This window comes from Anolis carolinensis, unplaced genomic scaffold, assembly GCF_035594765.1.
Source record: "Anolis carolinensis isolate JA03-04 unplaced genomic scaffold, rAnoCar3.1.pri scaffold_9, whole genome shotgun sequence".
NCBI lineage: Eukaryota > Metazoa > Chordata > Lepidosauria > Squamata > Dactyloidae > Anolis > Anolis carolinensis.
In genome coordinates, this window is record NW_026943820.1 from 12,284,165 (window position 1) to 12,306,874 (window position 22,710).

At 40.7% G+C, this 22,710-nt stretch overlaps 1 protein-coding gene and 1 long non-coding RNA gene across 10 annotated transcripts in view; one reads left to right on the forward strand and one right to left on the reverse strand.

Moving 5' to 3' along the window:
* LOC100558155 (ATP-binding cassette sub-family C member 12) overlaps positions 1–8,580 on the forward strand; it is a 90,346-nt gene extending 81,766 nt beyond the window's left edge. For 5 of the 8 annotated variants that reach the window (XM_008113897.3, XM_062962005.1, XM_062962003.1 and 2 more), the window contains 4 exons: positions 1,445–1,523; positions 3,302–3,415; positions 6,057–6,221; positions 7,483–8,580. In XM_008113897.3, coding sequence (XP_008112104.1) covers positions 1,445–1,523; positions 3,302–3,415; positions 6,057–6,221; positions 7,483–7,575 — 451 coding nt within the window. In that variant the 3' untranslated portion in view covers positions 7,576–8,580. Of the gene's footprint in view, positions 1–1,444; positions 2,297–3,301; positions 3,416–6,056; positions 6,222–7,482 lie in introns of those variants that run through there. The other 3 variants (XR_010000641.1, XR_506710.3, XM_062962006.1) reach the window with 3 other exon arrangements.
* LOC134293688 (uncharacterized) overlaps positions 1–22,710 on the reverse strand; it is a 453,696-nt gene that overhangs the window by 294,899 nt on the left and 136,087 nt on the right. The window lies entirely within an intron of this gene.

The following is a 22,710-nucleotide window of genomic DNA, read 5'->3' on the forward strand; positions in this document are numbered from 1 at the left end:
ACTGAACAAGCCATTACCTGCCGCATACCAGGACTGTCATCTGTTGAGGAGTTACGAAGGTGGAGGCATTACTTTTCATTCAACCCTCATAAATAACACTGAAAGATAGCATTGATGCTGAAAATCATTATATGCACTACCCCAGCTCAGGAGGTGGAGCCTCAGTGGCACAATGGGTTTAACCCTTGTGCTGACTGAACTGCTGACCTGAAGGTTGGGTTGCTGACCTGAAGGTTGCCGGTTCAAATCCGTGAGATGGGGTGAGCTCCCATCTGTCAGCTCTAGCTTGCAGAGACATGACAGAAGCCTCCCAGCAGGATGGTAACACATCTGGACATCCCCTGGGCAACATCTCTGTGAACAGCCAATTCTCTCACACCAGAAGTGACTTGCAGTATGTTCTCAAGTCACTTCCGACATGATAAGAAAAAGCTCAGGAGGTCAATTGCTTGATTTTATATGAGATTCCAACAGCATGGATTAAATTATGCACATTGGATTGCATGGGTCTATGTATGGGTTTTCAAAAGTCACCATGATATCATGGTTTCAAGGCAGGAATAGGACTCTGGGGCCCCATCTACACTGCCATATGATGCAGTTCGACATTGCATTATATGGACAGTGTAGACCCATAACCTAGTCTCACCTAGCACTGCCTTGAGCCAAAACGAGAGTTGGGTAATAAATAAAAAATTATGGTCATGATGTTGATGTAGTTTCAAACTACATTATATGTAGGTGGGGTTTGAATCTCTGTTTAGCCATGGATATCCCTAGGGTTACTTTGAGCAATTCACACTTTAGAATAAATCTGTTCTTAATCGTTCAGACTCAGATGCATCTACACTGTAGAACAAATGCAGTTTGATAGCACTTTAATGTTGTCAAACTGCATTCACAATAGATAAATAGATACCATTCACAAATGTATCTATTTTGAAATACAATACAGCCCAACTTGGTTTTTAGACCTATTTCTGGGTTTATTCGGGGCCCTGATTCAGAAAATTGCATTGGGTAGACTGCATCAGCTCTAGTTTCTTTATAATGGTTTTCTATGGGCGAGTGGATAGTGGCTGGTAGATGGCATATGTTCTGTATCTCAAAAGCTATAGCTGATAGGGGAAAACTGGTGCCATTTTTTGAATCAATGGGTCAAATATACCTAAAAATATTTGTGTCACCGTATTGTGTGTTGGCCAGGGTAATTAATTGTTTTGATTGCTGTATCAACTGTGGATAATCCTTCAGAAAAGGGAATGGAATAGTGTATATGATCTAGAAATAGTGATATAACTGAGGTGCAATTTTTTGCAAAACTGGGAAAAACAATGGGAGTGAAATAGTCATCTGTGAAACAGCCCTCTAAAAACACTGCTGTTTCAAAATGTTTGATTCAAGTGAGCAATGATCATTTCTCATAACAATATGTTCTTTTCAGGTACAACATGGATCCTTTTAATGAACACACAGATGATCAGATCTGGAAAGCTCTGCAAAGAACTTTTATGAAAGGCACAGTATGTTTATATTTTTGGTCCCTTTTTCCATCACACTGTGTTATTGACTGATATTAACAGACCAAGAGCCCCTGGTGGCACAGCGGATTAAACCGCTTATTTATTATTTATTTATTTACATTATTTATATTCTGCCCTTATCACCCCGATCACAATGTACACATACATGGCAAACATTCAGTGCCATATGAACATAGAGACAGAGACACAGAGGCTATTAACATTTTCCTGCTTCCAGCTTCCTGAGGGTATGCTCAATTCCAGCCACAGGGGGAGCAGCTGCTTCATCATCCACTGTGACACCGAGTCCTTGGATACTTCCTCATTCCAAACGCTGCTGGACAATTTTTATGGTGTTGTAAATGAGTTAAATTAGCCTCCCCACATAAGTGGTATCTAAACTTGATAGATGCAACTATCTTTTGGGTTGCTTAGGTCAACAACGAGCAGGGCTATTTTTTATTTTAATGGTCCAACACGGGCTGGCCTCGAACTCATGACCTCTTGGTCATAGTAATTTATTGCAGCAGGCTACTAACCAGCCTGCACCACAGCCTGGCTTCTTGCTGACTGAAAGGTCAGCGGTTCGAATCCAGGGAGCAGGGTGAGCTTCTGGTGCTAGCTCCAGCTTCTGCCAACCTACCGTGTTTCCCCGAAAATAAGACAGTGTCTTATATTAATTTTTACTCCCAAAGATGCCCTAGGTCTTATTTTCAGGGGATGTCTTATTTTTTCATGAAGAATTATTCACATTTATTGTTGAACAAAAAAATGAACATTTATTCTATACTGTACAGTAATTGTCATCACAAACCAACATAGCCAAACCAGACAAACTGTGACTTCTGTCAAGAATTTCTTGTTACTACCATTATTTCCATATACAACTGGTATGTACATTTACCAATCCTGCGTGCTATGGTGTTTTGTTTGATGAGCACCAGGCATGCTTCCAAACAAAAACTTTGCTAGGTCTTACTTTTGGGGGAGGCCTTATATTTAGCAATTCAGCAAAACCTCTACTAGGTCTAATTTTTTGGGGATATCTTATTTTAGGGGAAACAGGGTAGCAGTTCGAAAACATGCAAAATGTGAGTAGATCAATAGGTACTGCTCTGGCAGGAAAGTAGCAGCAGTCCATGCAGTCATGCCAGCCACATGACCTTGGAAGTGTCTACGGACAATGTAGGCTCTTCGGCTTAGAAACGGAGATGAACACCAACCCCCAGAGTCGGGCACATCATTCAGGAGTCGGGGGGGGGGGGAGGGATACCCTCAGGCTATTCTAAGTTAACTAACTACTCCTCATTGAGGACTGCAGACTTGGGCAGTGTGTGGTTGAATTCCAGGGACAAAAATAGTGTAATCAAATCCACAAAAGTCGAATCTACACATGTGAGGGCCAACTTATTCCAAAATCCAGAACATTTCTGGTCCTAAGTGTTTTGAAGATGGGATACACAAACCATTACCATTCTCTTTGGATTCTCTCCTAAATATATAGAATGATTATGATACAGAAATGCCTGCGAATACTAAACCTTTACATGCCCTGCTTCTTTATTGGTCTTTTTATTCATGAGCCACTTCCCTTCCACGCTCCTAATCCTGACAGTAAATATTAAAGCACCTTTTAAATAATTTCTCCCTTATGCATACATCACCTTATTTGACAGGGACCAGGGATGTCGTGTCAAAAAGGGTTGTCTGAGTTCTGTAGTGTGTGTATTACAAATAATTGAGAATATTATCTCAGTGGCGTTTCCCTTTTCTTCTAGGTCTCAAAGCTGCCGGGAAAGCTGGAAGCAAAGGTTGTCGAAAATGGAGAAAACTTCTCTGTCGGGGAACGGCAGCTCCTCTGCATGGCAAGAGCACTCCTTCGAAATTCAAAAGTAAGTTCAGGCAGTACTGGTGGAAATTCAAAATCCAAAATTCACCAAAACTTAAAATGGGTTACTGACATAATGGCATCTTTGTTTTCCGAAGGTTTGGTGTATGCAAACTTTGTTTTCTGCAGCTTGTATAATATTACCTTCATGATAAGTTGTCTATGAAACACACATGAATTTCATGTTTCAACTTGGGTCCATCTCCAAGATATCTTATTATGTGCATACAAATACTCAAAAGGACAAAAAACCCCCAAAAATCCAAAACACTTTGAGTCTGAAGCATTTTGGAGAAAGGATTTTCAAATTGTACTTAGATTGGTCTTGAATACATGAGTTGCCTATTGTCTCAATTTCATGCTTCATTCAATATTTTGCAATTTCTGTGGATAGAACCATTCACACATACTGTGTATTTATGGCAAACGTACCCACTAGTGTAATTTAGATGGGACTAGCTGTTACCGGCCACACGTTGGTGTGGCATAGTCCTAAGTGGAGTTTTCTTCGTGGCATTCAAGGTGGCCTAGAAAGGATTTCCCTAGGTATGAAGCAGCCAGGCTTTGAAGCTGCAAGGCTATTCAATGGTATTCAAGCTGTCCAACAATGGAATCCCCTAGGTATGAACAGCCAGGCTTTGAAGCTGCAAGGTCACTCCTTGGAAAGTGATGAGTATTGTGGCCAAATTTTGTATGATTTGGCCCAGTGGTTTTGTTTTTAATTCGGTCCTACAAACGTACATTACATTTTTATATAGATAGACTAGCTGTGCCCGGCCACGTGTTGCTGTGGCGAAGTATGGTGGTATGGGAAATAAAGTATTGAGATATTGGTGGTAGTTAAGGTAAAGGGTAAAGGTTTTCTCCTGACAGAGCTTAGCCTTCTAACTGGCAGCAATTGGATAAAAACAATTATTCCTCTCCCTCTAATTAGGACTTTATTTTTCTTTTTTTGTTGTTGTATGAACGTAGAGGCATGGATGAGGGGTTGTGCTGCCAAATTTAGTGTTTCTGGAATGTGTAGTTTTGTTGTTTTGTCCTAGGCCGAAATTTCATTACCCTTTTATATATATAGATTATATATATACAGTAGAGTCTTGTTTATCCAACCTTCGCTTATCCAACATTCTGTATTATCCAATGCAGTCTGCCTTTTATTAGTCGATGTTTTTGTAGCCAATGTAGTCAATGTTTTCAATACATTGCAATGTTTTGGTGCTAAATTCGTAAATACAGTCATTACTACATAACATTACTGTGTACTGAACTGCCTTTTTTGTCGATTTGTTGTAAAACATGATGTTTTGGTGCTTAATTTGTAAAATCATAATGTAATTTGACATTTAATGGGCTTTTCCTTAATCTCTCCATATTATCCAACATTTTTGCTTATTCAACATTCTGCCGGCCCATTTATGTTGAATAAGCGAGACTCTACTGTGTTTATATTATATTGTATTATATTATATTATATTGTATATAATGTTCTTCCTCCAAGGAACAACTGACAAAATATCTACCTGTTTTTTTTTTTTAAAAAAATAATAATAATATGAGAGTTGCCATTTGCACAGCAAAAATGTTTTGGGCTATGTCTTAACGCTATACTTCTCCCTAATATTGTCATCAAAATGCCTCCTGGCTTTGCATGCTAGAAAAGGCTGTCTGCAACCAGTAAATTCAGCACTAAGTACTGGACCATCTCAGGCTTTGGCTCTATAAAAGTCTGCTTCAATAACTGTCTGATTCAAATCTTCCCCTGGATCTTTGTTTTCTCCTAGACAGATACTTCATCACTTCTTTATTTGTCAGTGTTGTGTTCTTTTTCGCAGATTTATGTCATTTCATTAATATGATAGACTGCTTAAATTATAGTGCAGTTCAAATATGGAGAAACATATTTTGGCATATTTTCACGTACATGCAAAAGTGACAACACAGTCCTGCAATGTACAGAGCATCAGTAGAGAAGGCTGGATAGTAATTCCTAGCAAGTATTAATATTTCCAGCTTGCAGTCAAAGCACAGCTCAGCTCTGTGCCTCTCTACTCTTGTTATAATTGATTGATTGATTGATATTCTGTCTCTCTCTTAATATGGGATTCAAGGTGGCTTCAAATATGAATGAAAATATACAATTAAAATAATGATTAATATAGAAGTTTATTCAAAACCCCAACTTTTATCAACTGCAACCTCCCAAACCCAGATTTCATGGTCAAGGAAAGGGAGAACAGCAGAAAAGTGCTGATCTATTTTCATATAGTTCAGTGGTTCTCAACCTGTAAGTCTCCAGGTGTTTTGGCCTTCAACTCCCAGAAATCTTAACAGCTGGTAAACTGGCTGGGATTTCTGGAAGTTGTAGGCCAAAACACCTAGGGACCCACAGATTGAGAACCACTGATATAGTTGGATAAAGAGCAGTTGACATCATCCATAGGGGCTTCCAAAATACCACCTCCCAAGAAGGCCAAAGTCATCCAACTGTAAGAAACTTAGCAGGCCATTTGTCCATTGTTCCCCTTTCTCTCCGCCAGCCAGATTTGAGGGGCTACAGTTGAGAAAGGATGGTTGAAAAAAGAGATTATTGTAGCCACATGTCATAGCTATGTATTCTGTTGATAATAGCCTTATTCATCCTACAGATTATAATTCTCGATGAAGCTACCGCCTCCATCGATTCTGAGACAGACACGCAGATTCAGCAGACCATCCAGGAGGCTTTCGTGGACTGTACAGTCCTGACCATTGCGCATCGGATAAACACCATCCAGGACTGTGACCGTGTTTTGGTGATGGACAATGGAAAGGTATTGAAACCCTTACTATCTTCCATTCTACTATTATGAACCAAATGTGGGATGGAGATCTCTCCATTTCAAGGGAAGACCTTCCTATTTGTTACAATGCTATGGCACAGTAGAATTGTGTGCACACCATGAGGGAATGCATTAAGACATAGAGGAAAACATACCCAAATGTTTTCCCTTCCACATCCAGTGAATTAACATATTCAGGATTTCATCAAAAATATCCACAGACCTTGATCTTCACCATTACAATATATACAAATTTACAATCAGGATATGCAGATCCACTTTCAGGCTTACAAACAACCAGATTTTCAGAGAATCACATACAGAATAGACAGATATTCACGCTGAGTCACGAAGGAGAGAGAAAGATGGAACTTTTCATCCCTCCTTAATAACCACCTTCTGACCTGCTTGCTATCAGACTGAGGACTGCCCTCCTTTTCTGAGTCAATTTGCACCTGGCTAGTTTCAGCATCATCAACATCATTCCCTGCTGTGGGAAAAACTCTCTGTTCCTCATCTTCTACCACAGGGACACTCTGAACCTGAATCCCATAATCCCCATCAAAGTCACTCTGAGTCACAACAACCTTTGCAATACAAATCACATGGTTATGATGCAGCCGTTACCACATCCCCTTAGATATTTCACCATGACATTCACAGTTATTGCCCAGGTGGTATCAATATTCCACATCTTTATCAAGCAGCATTTTTATATGACTAGAAATGTAGTGCCATTTCTATCTAATAAAACATAAAGGTAAAGGTAAAGGTTTCCCCTGACATTAAATCCAGTTGTGTCCAACTCTGAGGGTTGGTGCTCATCTCCATTTCTAAGCCGAAGAGCTGACATTGTCCGTAGACACTTCCATGGTCATGTGGCTGGCATAACTGCATGGAGGGCCATTACCTTCCTGCTGGAGCGGTACCTATTGATCCACTCACATTTGCATGTTTTTGAATTGCTAGGTTGACAGAAGCTGGGGCTGGCAGCGGGAGCTCACCCCACTCCCCGGATTCGAACCACTAAGCTTTCAGTCAGCAAGTTCAACAGCTCAGAGGTTTAACCCGATGCGCAACTGGGGGCTCTATCTTTTACTATTACAACTTTCCCCCCTTGTTGCTATTCTCCTTCCCCAAGGCAATTCTTACATGATCAGGAATTCATAAAAACCCTCTGTATTCTCGCTTCATGCCTGACATTTACTAACGCGCCTGACATTTGTTGTATCTTTTTCCCAACGACTTTCAGGTGGCAGAGTTTGGCAAACCGGAGGAGCTTGTTCAGAATCCTAATTCAGCCTTTGCATTGCTCTTAGCCGCGGCGAACAAAGTCGGAGCTTAGGATAGGATACATATTTATTGGCGCTTGCATTTGTGGCTTTGGGGAAATGAAGGCTTGAGATGGATGAAAAGGAGACGAAGAAAAAAAAGAAACTTGCTAATATCTAAATCATCAAATCCCATTTGCGAAGAAGCGTTGTAAGCTTTCCAAAGGCCACGTCTGCCGGGAAAGTCAGAAGTTTAATATAACGCTGGCAATTAAAGATGAAGAACTGAAATGAAGGAAACCAGAACTCATGCCAATATATGTGGCAATAGACTCTTCAAAACAGGGAGGAAATAAATCATCACCAAATTTATGACTTGACATGATGATTTTAGCAAGCAAATTTGAGAAAAAGTTGCCGTTTGTGTTTCAGATCCTTTCTCATCCCAGAAAAGCTAAAAATTGCTTATTCAGACACAAATACAGAGAAATGATGTCAACATCAACAATGCATCACTGTAACAGCTCCCAATTCAGTGAGAATTAGACATGAATAAATCCCAACAAAAAAGAATGGAATGAATTAGATGCGATTCCCTGACATTTCTCGGAGTAGTATTAAAAATACTAGATGGCTCTAGGGGAAAAAAACAACAATTTGGCAGCCGTTTCATATTCAATTAGGCTGTCTAATCCCACTGACATCGGTGGGATTTAAGGAGTTTAACTGGATGTAGGATCAGCTTTTGTCTTTAACCTGCAATTGGTGCATGCAATTGGCATATGCCACAATGTTTCAGCAAAGGAACAGGCACTTCAGGACCAGAAAATCCCTTGGATGACAACTAAAGCTTGACATTCCCTTTGGAAATGAGATGGGGAAAAATACTTCTGTTTGTCTGGATTGTACCCAATCATTTTGTATATCCCATGCAATCTGTTCTCCCATGTGATCTCATTGTCTCTGTATGTCAGAAAAAGAAAGAAATCAGAAACTCCAACGGAGAAAACATAGCAAGTTATTTTGATCTGTTTGTGGTTTGTCATCAAAATAAAAAATAAAGACTATTGCCCATTGGAGCTTTGCTTGGTTTTCTTTCCTTTGTAGATTTCAGCACAATGCTTGATGTTTTCTTCAGTTCAGCAGAAAGATTTCATGTTAGAAAGACAGACTTATTTGAGATGCCCTTAGTCTCTGTGCAGCAAATACAAAGACAATAATAAATAAAATAATAATAAAACTTTATTTCTATACCACTCAATCTCCTTGAGAGGACTCAGGGCAGTTTCCAACATGTATGCAAAGCAGTCAATTGTCAAAAACAACATACAGAAACTTAACACAGCAGACATAATAAACAACATTGTAACAAGGCAAAACAATTCAGTTAAAATATACATAGTTACAGTCAGAACATTCAATCGAGGGATCGGGGATCAGTAGTTGGGTGGGGTTGACATGGTCCATTTTAAGGGATAAATAAAACTTATGCAGCATATCACAGGGCCAAAAGGTAAGTAATGTACAGAGCAGGGAATCTCTTGTTGAATAATGAGACTAATCTTGTTTGAAGACTGCTGGAACCACCAAGTTTTTAGTTCCTTGTGGAAAGTGGGCAAAGTAGGGGCCTGTCTGATCTCTTTAGGGAGGGCATTCCAGAGCTGGGGGCGGGGTGTCCTGTTTTGTCTTTCAAGAACAGAATTAAAACACTGTGGGAAGTAAATGAAAACTGCTTTGCTTCAGCAAAACATAAAGAACAGCATAGTCAGTGGAATAATGCAAAAGAAAGCAAGAAAGTCTTAGGGCAAACACAGTTCTTAGTCTCTGATAAATTCCCAAATCAAATAGCAGTCTAACTTCAGACAAAAAAACCCAATAAATCCGTAGGAGCAGTTTTCCAGATGCAGACTCGAAGCAGGCACAAAGGGAGCGAAGGCTTAGGCATTAGAATCAGTTTGTTACCAGCAAAAGCTAACTGCACCTGCTTCTGATTTATAGCCCTGAGTCCCCTCACAGCTGCTAGAGCAGTTCCCAATTACTCAGTTGCAATTCTGGCAGCTATTCTAGCTGAACGATATCTCTGCTCTGTTTCCTTTCGCCTCTCCTGAAATGTGGGTACTTGCAAAATCTCCTCCTTAGATTCCAACTGTCCCTCAGATTCATGAACACTTTCCTGCTCCCCTTCCTCTTCTGAAGAAGAGGAATCCCTAACAGGGCCACCACCGAGAAGGCCTGCTCCCTCGTCCCCACCAACCGTGCTTGGGACGGTGGTGGGAGTGAGAGGAGGGCCTCCCCGGCAGATCTTAAGGCCCGCACCAGTTCATAGGGGGAGATGCAATCATGGAGATAGGCAGGGCCCGAGTCGTATAGGATTTTATAGGTCAATACCTGCACCTTGAATTGAGCCCTGCAGCTTATCGGCAACCAGTTGAGCCACCTTAGTAGAGGCGTTGTGTGCTCCCTATAGCCAGCTCCCATCAGAAGTCTGGCTGCCGATATATTTCTAGAATCTCAACTGACCCTTCCATGAAATAGAGTGAGGTGGTCATCTCAACATAATGATTCAGCTACCAGTTTGTTGGCTTTGGCACATGAATATAAAGAGTAGGTGCCATCTTGCTCTTCGACACAGACAACCAGAGTTTCGTAGTCAGCCCTATCTTTGCATCCCTCAACCTTTAACCCAACATTATGGTTCTGTGGCTTCATAGAATCAACCTATGGTGATCCTTGGCAATATTTGCTCAGAGTGGGGTTGCCTTTGCCTTCCTCTGAGGCTGAGAGAATGGGACTTGCCCAGGATCAATGGGTGGGTTTCATGGCTGAACAGGAATGTCTTCAGAGTCATATTGCTACAACCTCTCAAGATAGACCACACTTATTGCTCCAATATCATAGCTTCAGACCTGTCATATTTTCCACATCTATTTGTCTGTCTGTCTGTCTGTTAGGCCTGTATGATCAATAAAAAAACGTCAATACTCATTACTAAATTATCTACCCTGTTTTCATAGAATCATAGAATAGTAGAGTTGGAAGAGACCTCATGGGCCATCTAGTCCAACCCCCCACTAAGAAGCAGGAAATCGCATTCAAAGCACCCCCAACAGATGGCCATCCAGCCTTTGCTTAAAAGCCTCCAAAGAAGGAGCCTCCACCACAGTCCGGGGGAGAGAGTTCCACTGTCGAACAGCCCTCACAGTGAGGAAGTTCTTCCTGAAAATATGACAGGGTCTTATATTAATTTTTGCTCCAAAATCTTATTATTATTTATTCATTTCTATCCCGCTTTTCTCCTGTGGGTGGGATTCAAAGCAGCATACAACATATAAAATGCATACAAATACATCTGACCACAATATATAATCAGTTAAAACATCATATCCCGATATAAAAACCAAATTAAGATATCAAATCAAACAATTAAACAAGTTACAACAAGCACCATTTAAAGATATCCATAACCTCCAGCCTCTGAAGTTATTTGTCAAATATTATCAAAATATTTATCAAACTGGCAGTGCCTATTATCATTCATCTGGGAAGGCCACCGAAAGGTTTTAATTTGCGAACGAAAGGCCAGTAAGGAGAGGGCTGATCATGCCTTATTATGGAGAGAGTTCCAGAGCCACGGGGCCACCCCTGAAAAGGCTTTCTCTATGGGTTGAACTGTAACTAAGGCTTATTTTTGAAGTAGGGCTTATATTTTGAGCATCCTCAAAAATCCTGAAAAATCATGCTAGGGCTTATTTTCAGGGTAGTTCTTATTTTTGGGAAACAGGGTATCTATCTGCATCTATCTATCATGCTTCATCAACTCAAATTTCATGATGGTATCTAAAATATATAGGTAATACTGTATTCAGTTTCTCTTATACAGGAGCTGATAAGCAGTTATTGTAATGTTTAGCTATATTTATTCATAGCATCTTGTTAGCTGTGAATTTGTATGAAGCCATTCAGGTTAAAAGCAATTTATGTTTGCAATTGCAAACTCCACAGTTGACCACCTGCTGTTTTATTATTAAGTACATTATTTCATCTTTCCCCAATTATCCCGCTATTGAGCTTCGCAGGATGAACCCATGTTCTATCATGAGGGAGGAAGCCAATCTCTTTCATACCCACTTGCTCCACATCATGCATAATTGTATAAACCTTTATCATGTTCACTATCCCTCCCTGTGAGAGCAGTTGGTTTCTGGCAAATTGCTGGAAAGGATCAGGTCCGTGTCTTATGCGGCAATTCATCCTTCTACCTTGGGACTGGATACTCTCCTGGTCTCAGAAGATCTATCCTTTAAATGGGTCGTTTAAAAAGGAGATTCAAAGAAATGAACTTGGCATCTTCTTGTCCTGAGAAGGGCAACCAAAATGGTCAAAGATCTGGAAGCTTAGTCTTATGAGCTTTGGGAGTTGGGTATGTTTAGCTTAGTGAAAAGAAGTCTAAGAAGGCACATGGAAACCATGTTTCAATGTTTAAAAATATGTCCATTGAGGAGAAAGCTTGTTTTCTGCTGCTCTAGATTCTAAGATACAGACATTAGACTCAAATTGCAGTAAATGAAATTCCACCCTAATATTAGGAAGAACTTTGTGATGGTAAGAGCTTTTTGGCCATGGATTATGTTGTCTCTAGACCAGTGGTTCTCAACCTTCCTAATGCCGCAACTCCTTAATACAGTTCCTCATGTTCTGGTTACACCCAACCATAAAATTATTTTCATTTCTACATCATAACTGTAATTTTGCAACTGTTATGAATCGTAGTGTAAATATCTGATATGCAGGATGTATTTTCATTCACTGGACCAAATTTGGCACAAATACCCGATACCCAATTTGAATGTTGGTAGGGTTGGATTTTGTCATTTGGGAGTTGTAGTTGCTGGGATTTATAGTTAACTACAATCAAAGAGGCTTCTGAACACCACCAACAATGGAATGGAACCAAACTTGGCACACAAAACTCCCATACCCAACAGAAAATACTGGAAGGGTTTGGTGGGCATTGACCTTGAGTTTGGGAGTTGTAGTTCATCTACCTTCAGAGAGCACTGTGGACTCAAACTATGATGTATTTGGACCAAACTTTGCATCAATACTCAATATTTCGAAATGTGAACACTGGTGGAGTTTGGGAAAAATAGACCTTGACATTTGGGAGTTGTAGTTGCTGGGATTTATCGTTTACCTACAATCAAAGAGTCCCTTGAACCCCACCAACAATAGAATTGTGCAAATTGAGCTTTTGGTGGGAGCATTTGCTGTCTGTTTCCAAAAAGGAAGAGAAGGAAAGGCAGAGATATCTTCGCCTTCTCTACCAAAGGGGTTCCTAAGACCATCAGAAATATGTGTTTTCTGATGGTCTTTGGTGACCCCACTGAAACCCCCCTCATGACCCCTCCCCAGAAGTCCCAACCCCTAGGTTGAGAAACACTACTCTAGAGACTTTTAAATAGAGGCTAGATGACCATCTGTCAGAAATGCTTTGATTGTGTATTCCCACATGGCAGGAGGTTGGGCTGGATGACCCTTGTGGTCTCTTCCAACTCTTTGTATCTATGATTCATTAAAATCTATGATACTCCTTAATCCAGAGAGAATAGGATGTCACAATGGGACAGAAAAGAGAACTGCTCAAAAGGCTATAAACTAAAAGCAGAGAAGGGCATGGGCTCTTTTATGACAAATACGTTCTTGAATGCTTCACTTTTGAAGGTCTAAATATCAGATGATATAACATCCATTGGCAGAGTTGGAGAAATTGAGACTCGGCATATGATGATCTTGCAAGGATTGCTATTCGGTGTCACTTCACTTCAAATGATCTTATGGGAACTGCCTTCTTTTGATGATTTTTGTGGGTTGGAATACTTAGCATTACTTTCCCCATCCCAGCTTTAAAGGGACCCAGTGCTTGCATGTATTCAAGGTTAATTGATTTATCTCTCATCTTTTCATCTGGGTTTGTGAACTGTCTTCGTGGGAAGCAGGAGTACAGTCATTTAGTTAATATCTGTCTGTTCCTGCGGCTTAAAAGCTCCCAGGTTGCTGGCTCCATGTATATCTTTATTATATAAATTGGCTCTACTTCTCCATTAATTTCACACTTTTTTTTTTCAAAAAAAAATACATCACAATGAAGTCCTTTTGCTTTCCCAGTGGTACAAAAGAGAAGAAAAGAGCAAGGGCAGCTTTTGAGAAACTGCAAGCAGTGCTCCTGGGGTGAATTGAAAATGCTCCTAATGGAAATGGAAGCTGAACGTTGACTGCCTTAAGGCGTAGTTGCAGTCACCAGAGCTGTATCCAGATGCCTTCAGAAGCAAGAGTTATGAGGAAGCAAAGGGGAGAAATGAAACCCATTTTGGCTGAATTGATACCCAATGCATAATTCATCCAAATGCGGACGGCTTCAAGAAGTGGGCACTGCAATTGAGCCATTGCAATGAGCAGCGTTCCTGTTCAGGAGGCCAGCCACATCTTTCTTTAGGATACTCTGTTCCATTCCTCCTCCTCTTGCTTTTCTTTTTCTAACAATCTGTGACAGAGGAGCATTATCAGCCCACATTTTAATAAGTATTGGAAAGGCACAGCTATAGAAAAAATGTATCTTATTGGCACAACTCTACCTTCTCATCCACCACCATATTTGTCTCCACTGCCTTATCATCACTGTTAAACCTCATTCTTCCTCAAGTACATTTCGGCCTGTTTTCACAGTGACAAGGATGAAATGCTGCAAAAACACTCTGAGATATCCGTCCGGGCTCCCTTCCATCCCCACTCCCTGCGTCAACTCAATGCACGATATCTACGCCGATTCCTTTAATGCATTTATTGGCAATGGCCTCCCAGGCTGAACAATGCCTGTCGATATGTTGACTAAATCCCTTATCATGCCTTGGAGTACCAGCCAAGAAAAGAAGAAAACCTGCTGGAGGAGGCAGTCTCTTAGACTCTCTCAAGGTGAGAGGAAAAAAGATACAACGACTTTCTTGCATCTATCTGAAACATTACACCATCTAAACCTTAGCTTTTCAGCACTCTCTCTTGAGAGCTGGTGTTTCCCCTCTTGACAACACAGGAGTGATACTCAGATAATACAGTAACTATTTATATAAATGGACTGAATTTCTCTCTCATACACACTCTCTCTTTCTTTCTCTGCTCCATGTTATCCACACTGTTTTTCTTGTTATAAGACTATCCCACTCCAAAGAACTTTCCTTGAGTTTACTGGGGATTTTTTGCATAACTTCATTGGGCCAGAAAGCCACTGCAAAATCACAGAGTTGGAAGGCATCACATGATAATCCACTCAATGCAGGATCTCCAGTTAAAGCATCAAATAAAATAGCTGTCCAACCTCTTTTTTGAAGACATCCAGAGAAGAAGCAACCATTGTCAGGCCCAGCCATTGTAGAATGCAAGTGTGGAGGGACTGAACTGGTTCTGAAGCCTATCATGGTGTGTGTGTGAACTAACCCTTTGGTGACAATAATGTCATTCCTGATCTATACAAATCTCTCTTCACTTCTTTTTTGCTTTGTGGGGAGAACTCTCTCTTGCACACCAGTGGGAACTTCCTTTATCTCCCATGGAAATAGGAAGCATGGGTTCTTAATCAGGACCAAATTGAATATTTGGAGCCTTCATTCAACTTGCCAGTCTAAATTGAGGTCCTAATGAATGCAAACGCTGGGTTGCAGTTAAACACCAAGAAAACCAAGATGATGGCAACCAGACGGATTGATAAGTGGCAAATAGAGGGAGAAAACGTGGAGGCAGTGACAGACTTTGTATTTCTAGGTGCGAAGATTGCTGCAGATGCAGACTGCAGCCAGGAAATCAGAAGACGTTTCCTTCTTGGGAGGAGAGCAATGACCAACTTCGATAAAATAGTGAAGAGTAGAGACATCACACTGGCAACAAAGGTCTGCATAGTTAAAGCAATGGTATTCCCCATAGTAACCTATGAATGCGAGAGTTGGACCATAAGGAAGGCTGAGCGAAGAAAGATAAGACACCTTTGAACTGTGATGTTTGAGGAAAATCCTGAGATTGCCTTGGACCACAAGAAGATCCAACCAGTCCATACTCTAGGAAATACTCACAGGCTACTCACTGGAGGGAAGGACATGAGAAGCAAAGATGAAGTATTTTGGCCACATCATGAGAAGACAGGAAAGCTTGGAGAAAAGAATGATGCTGGTGAAAATGGAAGGACAAAGGAAGAGGGGCCGACCAAAGGCAAGACGAATGGCTGGTATCCTTGAAGTGACTGGCTTGACCTTGAAGGAGTTGAGTGACGGCTGACAGGGAGCTCTGGCATGGGCTGGCCCATGAGATCATGAAGAGTCGGAAGCGAATAAACAACAATGAATGAAGACTGGCTGGCTTTCATGTAAATGAGGCAATTCATCCTCTTTGTGTTTGACTTTCAACTTTACAGGAGCTTTCCACGGTGCTGAATCTGCTTTGAATAAAAGATTTAGTATTTTGTATATTATCTCCATTAAAGTTCAGACTAAAATCCAGGACAAATTCAATGGCTTTCTCCCTCTGGCACGGGATCATTCCCTACTTTTTCTCCTTGAATGAGAATTGTGCAGCCTCTCTTATTATTTCTTTTATTTGAATCAACTGATTGATGTGTCAGTTGCAACCATAATGGATAATCAATAACCCCTGTAAAAAATACCTTTATCTTTAGCCTTACATAAAACAAATGAAAGCAAATTATAAAATCTCCCTGAGCAAGCATTTCAGATTTTCCAATTTCTCCAATAAAAAATAAGAAATAAAATAATGTTCCACTACTTCAGTGAAATATATTCAGCATCAGCCCTAAATCTTCATGGTGCTTTAATGGGGTAATTTTTTCACTCATCATTTGAAGGCAAGATGGTTGCTAGGCTAAACAACAGCCAAGCGAGAAAAAGATCGACACAGATTGGGAGAGAGACAGCTGCCTTACCTGAAAAGGCATTAATGCCAAGCATAAAAATCAACCATGCAACGGAGCCAGAAAACAAGGGGCCAACAAGGAAGGGAAGCAGACGAGAAACTCGTAACAGCAGGAGAGTTGTTTGATGCCTGGCTGACATTGACACAAGGGGAACTGTGCTCCTTGATGACAGTGATATATAGCAACGATTTCTAGGGTCTGGAAACATAAAAGATAAAGATAAAGGATGAAAAGCATGGAAATAAAGCATGCGAGAACAGGGACAAGGAGCTGGGCTCAAACAAGGATTCTTGGCTGATTTCTTCTTAACACACAAAGACATTTTTAGAAAATCCTACATGGGCCCAAGATAACGATGCATTCATGGAGCAGATGCCTGGTGCTGTCAAAATCCCAGCCCTTGATCAGTTAGAAAAACAGGCATTTTAACAGCTCCGAAGAGAAGACCGACTTGGCGCTGGGTGGGAGGGTGAGGAGATGGCAGAGCGCGATGACAGCCACGATGATTGCACTTTAGCAAAGTGCAGACTCCTACCCAGGCCTGTCAAAGAACGGAGTATTTCACACTGTGATGAATTCAATGCTCCTCCTGCTCATGGATGAAATACACCCTCCAATGTTTCACAGATGAAAACTAGGATGCATGCAGTCCAAGACTTTGGAGGGAGGAACTTGTTGATGTTAAGGATGACGTTCTGTCACTCTCATTACAATGATTATGCAGGATCTCAACCAGTGTGTTTTCTGCAAGATATTCTAAATTTGAAATGAGAAAAACTAGGGCGGTGGTTCGTTATTATAGTTACAAATGTCTAAGCAAAATTTACACATCTCTTAAGTGTTCCATATTAAAGTGGAGGGAATGCATAGGAATCATCAACATTCTCCAGTCATGACTTGCCAGACAGCAGCTGCTGTGAGTAGCAGAGATCTATTCTCTTGTCAATCAAAATGGAAGAGACTAATATTTTCATCTTTTTCCACAAGTGATTTCCAGAGCATCGGGTAATTCAACAAGGGTCCTGCTTCTAAGTGTTACATTGAAGATTGCTTGCAAGAGGGAGAGACATAGCTGTTACACCCTATCAACAGGAGAACAGACCCCTGTCATTCACAGCAGTTGCTTATTTGTAAAGCAGGATAAGGTCAAGAAGATGTTTCCTAGTCAAGTATTTATTTACTATACTTAAACAAGTGGTGTAACTAAGTATTGACTTGGTAAACTTAACTAAGTAGCTGGGCTACAATCTCAGCCAAGCTTTCCCCCCACAAATCAATTTTCTGTAAAAAGTCTGCAAACATTTTGCAATGGTTGACCATTTTATTGACAGCATACCTTGATGAATTTGAGATACTCATTAAGGATTCTTATTACAGAATGGAGCATTTGTGTGCATTACACTGCCCCACACATAGTTTGGTGCCTCAGATATTAGCCCTGTTTCTTGGTCTATCTGACCTGTTGATTCCTAAAATGGCACCAGTTGTCCTCTATCAGCACTAGTTTTTGAGATACTGTACATATCATACAGTATCTAAAAAAAAAAGAAAAGAAAACTCCATTTCCAATTCCTTATTTTTAACTAGGAAATGGGCAAATCTTATTTTAACAGATGGGAATTAAATAGCATTAGCCCTTTATACAAAAATGTTGGAGAAACGTGGCTTAGCTCAGTGCGGAGCTTGAGACCTGTCTGGCGTTAGTCTCACAAGTGTACGGAAGCTGGGCAGCATGGGGGAAAATGAACTGAGGAAAGCTGTCAGTAAAATTTACGGAGGAATCGAATTCGCTGTCACATTTCGTAGATGCTTTTGGTGTTTATTCTGTTTGCTGAGCACTCTCTGTCTTCTCGGACTCTCCCTCCAAACACTCTGTCACCACTTTTTATCTCAGTTTGCTGTCTCCTTCAGTGTAGCCAGTTTTCAAAGTACCTTTTCGCCTTCGATTCATGATACAACTATATGCTAGATCATAGCAGTGACAACTGGCAGGGAATAAAGGAAAGAAATTGATTGTTTAACCCTACATTTTGAACCTATTCCTGTATAATGTACAGGTCCCAACATCACACACCAGGGCAGCCAATAGCAGGGGATAATGGGATTTATGATATAAAATAGTCTGGTGACCAGCAAAATGTTCAAAGCTCAGCAAACACAACAACTGAGAAAATTATATAGAGTCAGAAATAAGAGAAAATTAAACCTCATGATAGGAGATACTTTGGTATTAAATGTCATTGACTCTAGGAGCCGCAGTGGGACAATGGGTTAAACCCCTGTGCCGGCTGAATTCCTGACCTGAAGATCGGCAGTTTGAATCCATGAGACGGGGTGAGCTCCTGTCTGTCAGCCACAGCTTCCCATGTGGGGACATGAAAGAAGCCTCTCACAAGGATGGTAACACATCTGGGTGTCCCCTGGGCAACGTCTCTGTAGATGGTCGATTCTCTCACACCAGAAATGACTTGCGGTATATTCTCAATTTGCTTCTGACATGATAAAAAATTAAGTTGACTTTAATTTATGGAGATCTTATAAATGAGGGACCTCCAAGATATAAGAGTATTGTTATTAACAGGACTCATGTCTTCAGTACCCAGGACCATGGCTTCCTTGATTGAGTCCACCCATCCATAAAATAGTCTTCTTCTCCTACTCCTTCCATGGTACCAAGTATGATCTCAAACAGTCACTTGGGTTAAAGTGGTCAGCAATAAAGACTACAACCTGCAAAGAGAGATGCAATGGCTCATGGATTATGCAGAGAACTTGAAAATGGAGAGAGTTGGAGAGTATATTATGAAGACAGAGAGGAAAGGTTAAGACAGAGGGGGTGGGGGAGAGAACATGCGGTTGTTGACATGGTAGAGTGGGTTGTATAAAAGGGAGAAACCTGTCATTAGCTCCTCCATCTGTACTGAGTGGTTAAAACAATTCCGCCAGATGTTTCCACATTTCTCTCTCCGCCTTCACATAATGTAAGCTGTTTGTTCACACGCCAAAAGATCTAAGAGGTCTTAATAATAGCATGCATTTTTGATTTCTGCCATGGGCTGTGTTCACGGCATAATCTTTAGACAAATTTACTTCCATATCTATAATCATGTGCCTCTCCGGCACAATGCAGAGTGGATGCTTTTTCCTCTTAATGATAATTTTTAAACTATATCTGCTGGAGTCATCATATTGACACTGGAATTGTAGGAGAGTGTTGCTGCAGAGAGAATAAATGCCACTCTCTTTCCTTGTTTGGCTCCCCGGCCCCCTTATAATTCTGGTCTAAACAGTAAAGGCTTCAGGCTGCCATGTACAGCTCTCCCCGTCTCTCCTTGACCAAATTGTTTCAGCGGTTAAACACAGGCTTTCATGAGCTAACCTCACTCGAGGAGACTAATTGCCATCCAAATTATACATCATGGTATTTAGCTCGTCTTGAATAAATGGAGATGTTGCTCCATGTCAATTAAGAGCAGATCAAGAGTTGGCGTTGCGCTACTCAAAATGTAAATTTCCCATCAAATGGAATTCTAAATAACACGTTACCTCTTTGTACGATGCAGAAAGATAATATCCAGCAGAATCAAAGGGCCAGGGTTGGGGGGAAACCCACTCCAAAATTGGCTGGAATACCAGAATACAGAAATGAATGTGATAATAATGATTTTCCCCTATCATTATATTACTTGGTTAAACAGTATCCAGAAAGAATATATGTAAGAATGGTGCAGTTAAATTGCATTGTGAAACTGCATTATTGTTAGGGATTCCTCTTCTTCAGAAGAGGAAGGGGAGCAGGAAAGTATTCATGAATCTGAGGGTGAGTTGGAATCTGAGGAGGAGATTTTGCAAGTACCCACATTTCAGGAAAGGCGAAAGGAAACAGAGCAGAGATGTTGTTCAGCTAGAATAGCTGCCAGAAATGCAGCTGAGTAAGTAGGAACTGCCCTAGCAGCTGTGAGGGGACTCAGGGCTATAAAGCAGAAGCAGGTGCAGCCAGCTCATGCTGGTAACAAACTGACTCTTTGCTCCTCTTGTGCCTGCTTCAACTCTGTATCTGGAAAACTGCTCCTAAGGTTTTATTGCCGTTTCTTTGTCTGAAGTAAGACTGTTATTTGATTTGGGAATTTAACAGAGACTAAAAACTGTGTTAACCCTAAGACTTCCTTGCTTCCTTTTGCATTATTCCACTGAGTGTGCTGTACTTTATATTTTGCTGAAGTAAATCAGTTTTCATTTACTTACCACAGTGTTTTAAAGCTGTTCTTGAAAGACAAAACAGGACAATTATATGGCAGTGTATGGTGTTACGTATTGTAGATGGTAATAAATGGAAACCTTTACGTCAGCTTCTGAACCAAAGTCACCTTGCAGTGTAATAATGTGCCACTCAGCTTTGTAATACAAGTAACAGGAACATTACTTAACTTCAAGATATGAAACAGAGCAATAATATATGAAATAGTTTCTCTGACTGCTTACAGAGAATAGAGGAAATAAACAGTCCTTTTAAATTCCATAAATATGCCTCAGTGCCTTAGAAATAACCAGGCTTGAGAGAGTCGGCAGCAATCTTCTTTCCATACAGCACTCTCTGTCACTCTGAGGCAAAACCTGCTCAAACCATCAGCAGCACGGCTGAGAAAGTAACCAATCAGATTCCCAGCTCTTCACAGGCTAAGCCAATTAGCTGCTTACACATACTTTTCCAGTTAACCCATTACATCATGGTGTCTTTTACAAACCCCAACAGATGGTACCTCGATAGAGGCTACTGTACCTTGGACAAATCACAAGACCAAGTAATTCATTGTTTGGTAAAGTGGAAGGCAGTAAAGAAAGAGGAAGACTGCATTGCAGATGGATACATTAAGGCAAGAAAGCCACAGCTCTGAGTTTGCAAGACTTGAGGAAAGGAGCTGATTGGCAAGGATCTTGGAGAACCCTGATTCATAGCATCACCATAACTCAAAGCTGATCTAATCCAAATAACAACAATGAATATTTGAATCCAATACCCTTGTTCCTGGGATTCCATAGTACCTTAAGAAGGCAACTGAAGATACTTACCTTGTTTCCCTTTTGTAAGAAAGGATCTAGGCTGGTGCTCTGAAGACTGTTAGATGTACCTTCAGTTCAATTCTGACTTAAGGCGATGTTATCATGGGGTTTTCTTGGCAAAATTTATTCCAAGGAGGTTTGTCATTACTTTCCTCCAAGGCTTTACCGTTTGTTCGGTGATTCTTCATGGCTACAAAGGAGTTTGAAAACTGGTTTCCTAGATTTCTAGTCCAGCATTCAAATGACTATGCTATACTGTCTCAGAGGAAGAAAATGATAAGAGTACACAAGCTAGAAGAGACTTCTAAAGTTTCGTTTTCATTATGTCTCCTGGAAATACTATATTTTGTCTCTTTCCTGATATTGAGAAATCGGGTCCAAAATATAAAATATGAGATGTGGCCCCATAGGTGCGCATGCCTATGTAAGCGTTCATATGAATTACCTTTGCAAGGCTGTCTGAACACACCAAGGCCCCTTCATTTACTTTTCATAATCCCCTCACAATTAACTGAGAGACATCAGGGGAGCACATAATGAATTTGCATCTGTTTCCTGCTCCCATTGATATGATCTATCTGTGGGTTAGGGTCTGTTTCCTGCTCCCATTGATATGATCTATCTGTGGGAATGATCTATCTCCCATGCCTTAAACCAGACTCACCCTTACAACACCTATTGAAATGTTCATCTTCTTCAAGCATCCATTGCGAATTTTGGGCTAACCCTATTGTTTCTACCAAAGTCAACTCAATAAGCCCACCATTGACTCATTGCCACACCACATTCCTTCCCAGTCATGCCTTTCTTAAGGGCAGATCATTACATGGATTGACACTTCAAATGCTCCAATGACAGCTTATTGAATTTCCCATCACCATGAAAAGCCAACCAGCAATGATGTTGGACAGAGTCCTGAGCTACTCAGGATGCGGATCCTAACTGGACAGTTTCAGAGCCAATCAGCAGTTGACATAGATTTCTTGAATAGCTGTCGAATGAAATAAAAATCCTCTGTGTTCACAATTGTCTCTGTGTTCACATCCTCTTTGGTGATTGAGAATAAACCTCTGCTTTTATCTTTAACCTGTCTGTCCGATTTGGTCTTCTGGAAAGTGAGACAAACTGGGCCACTGAACCTGTGGTGACTGTATTAGCTGAAATCACTCATCATTCC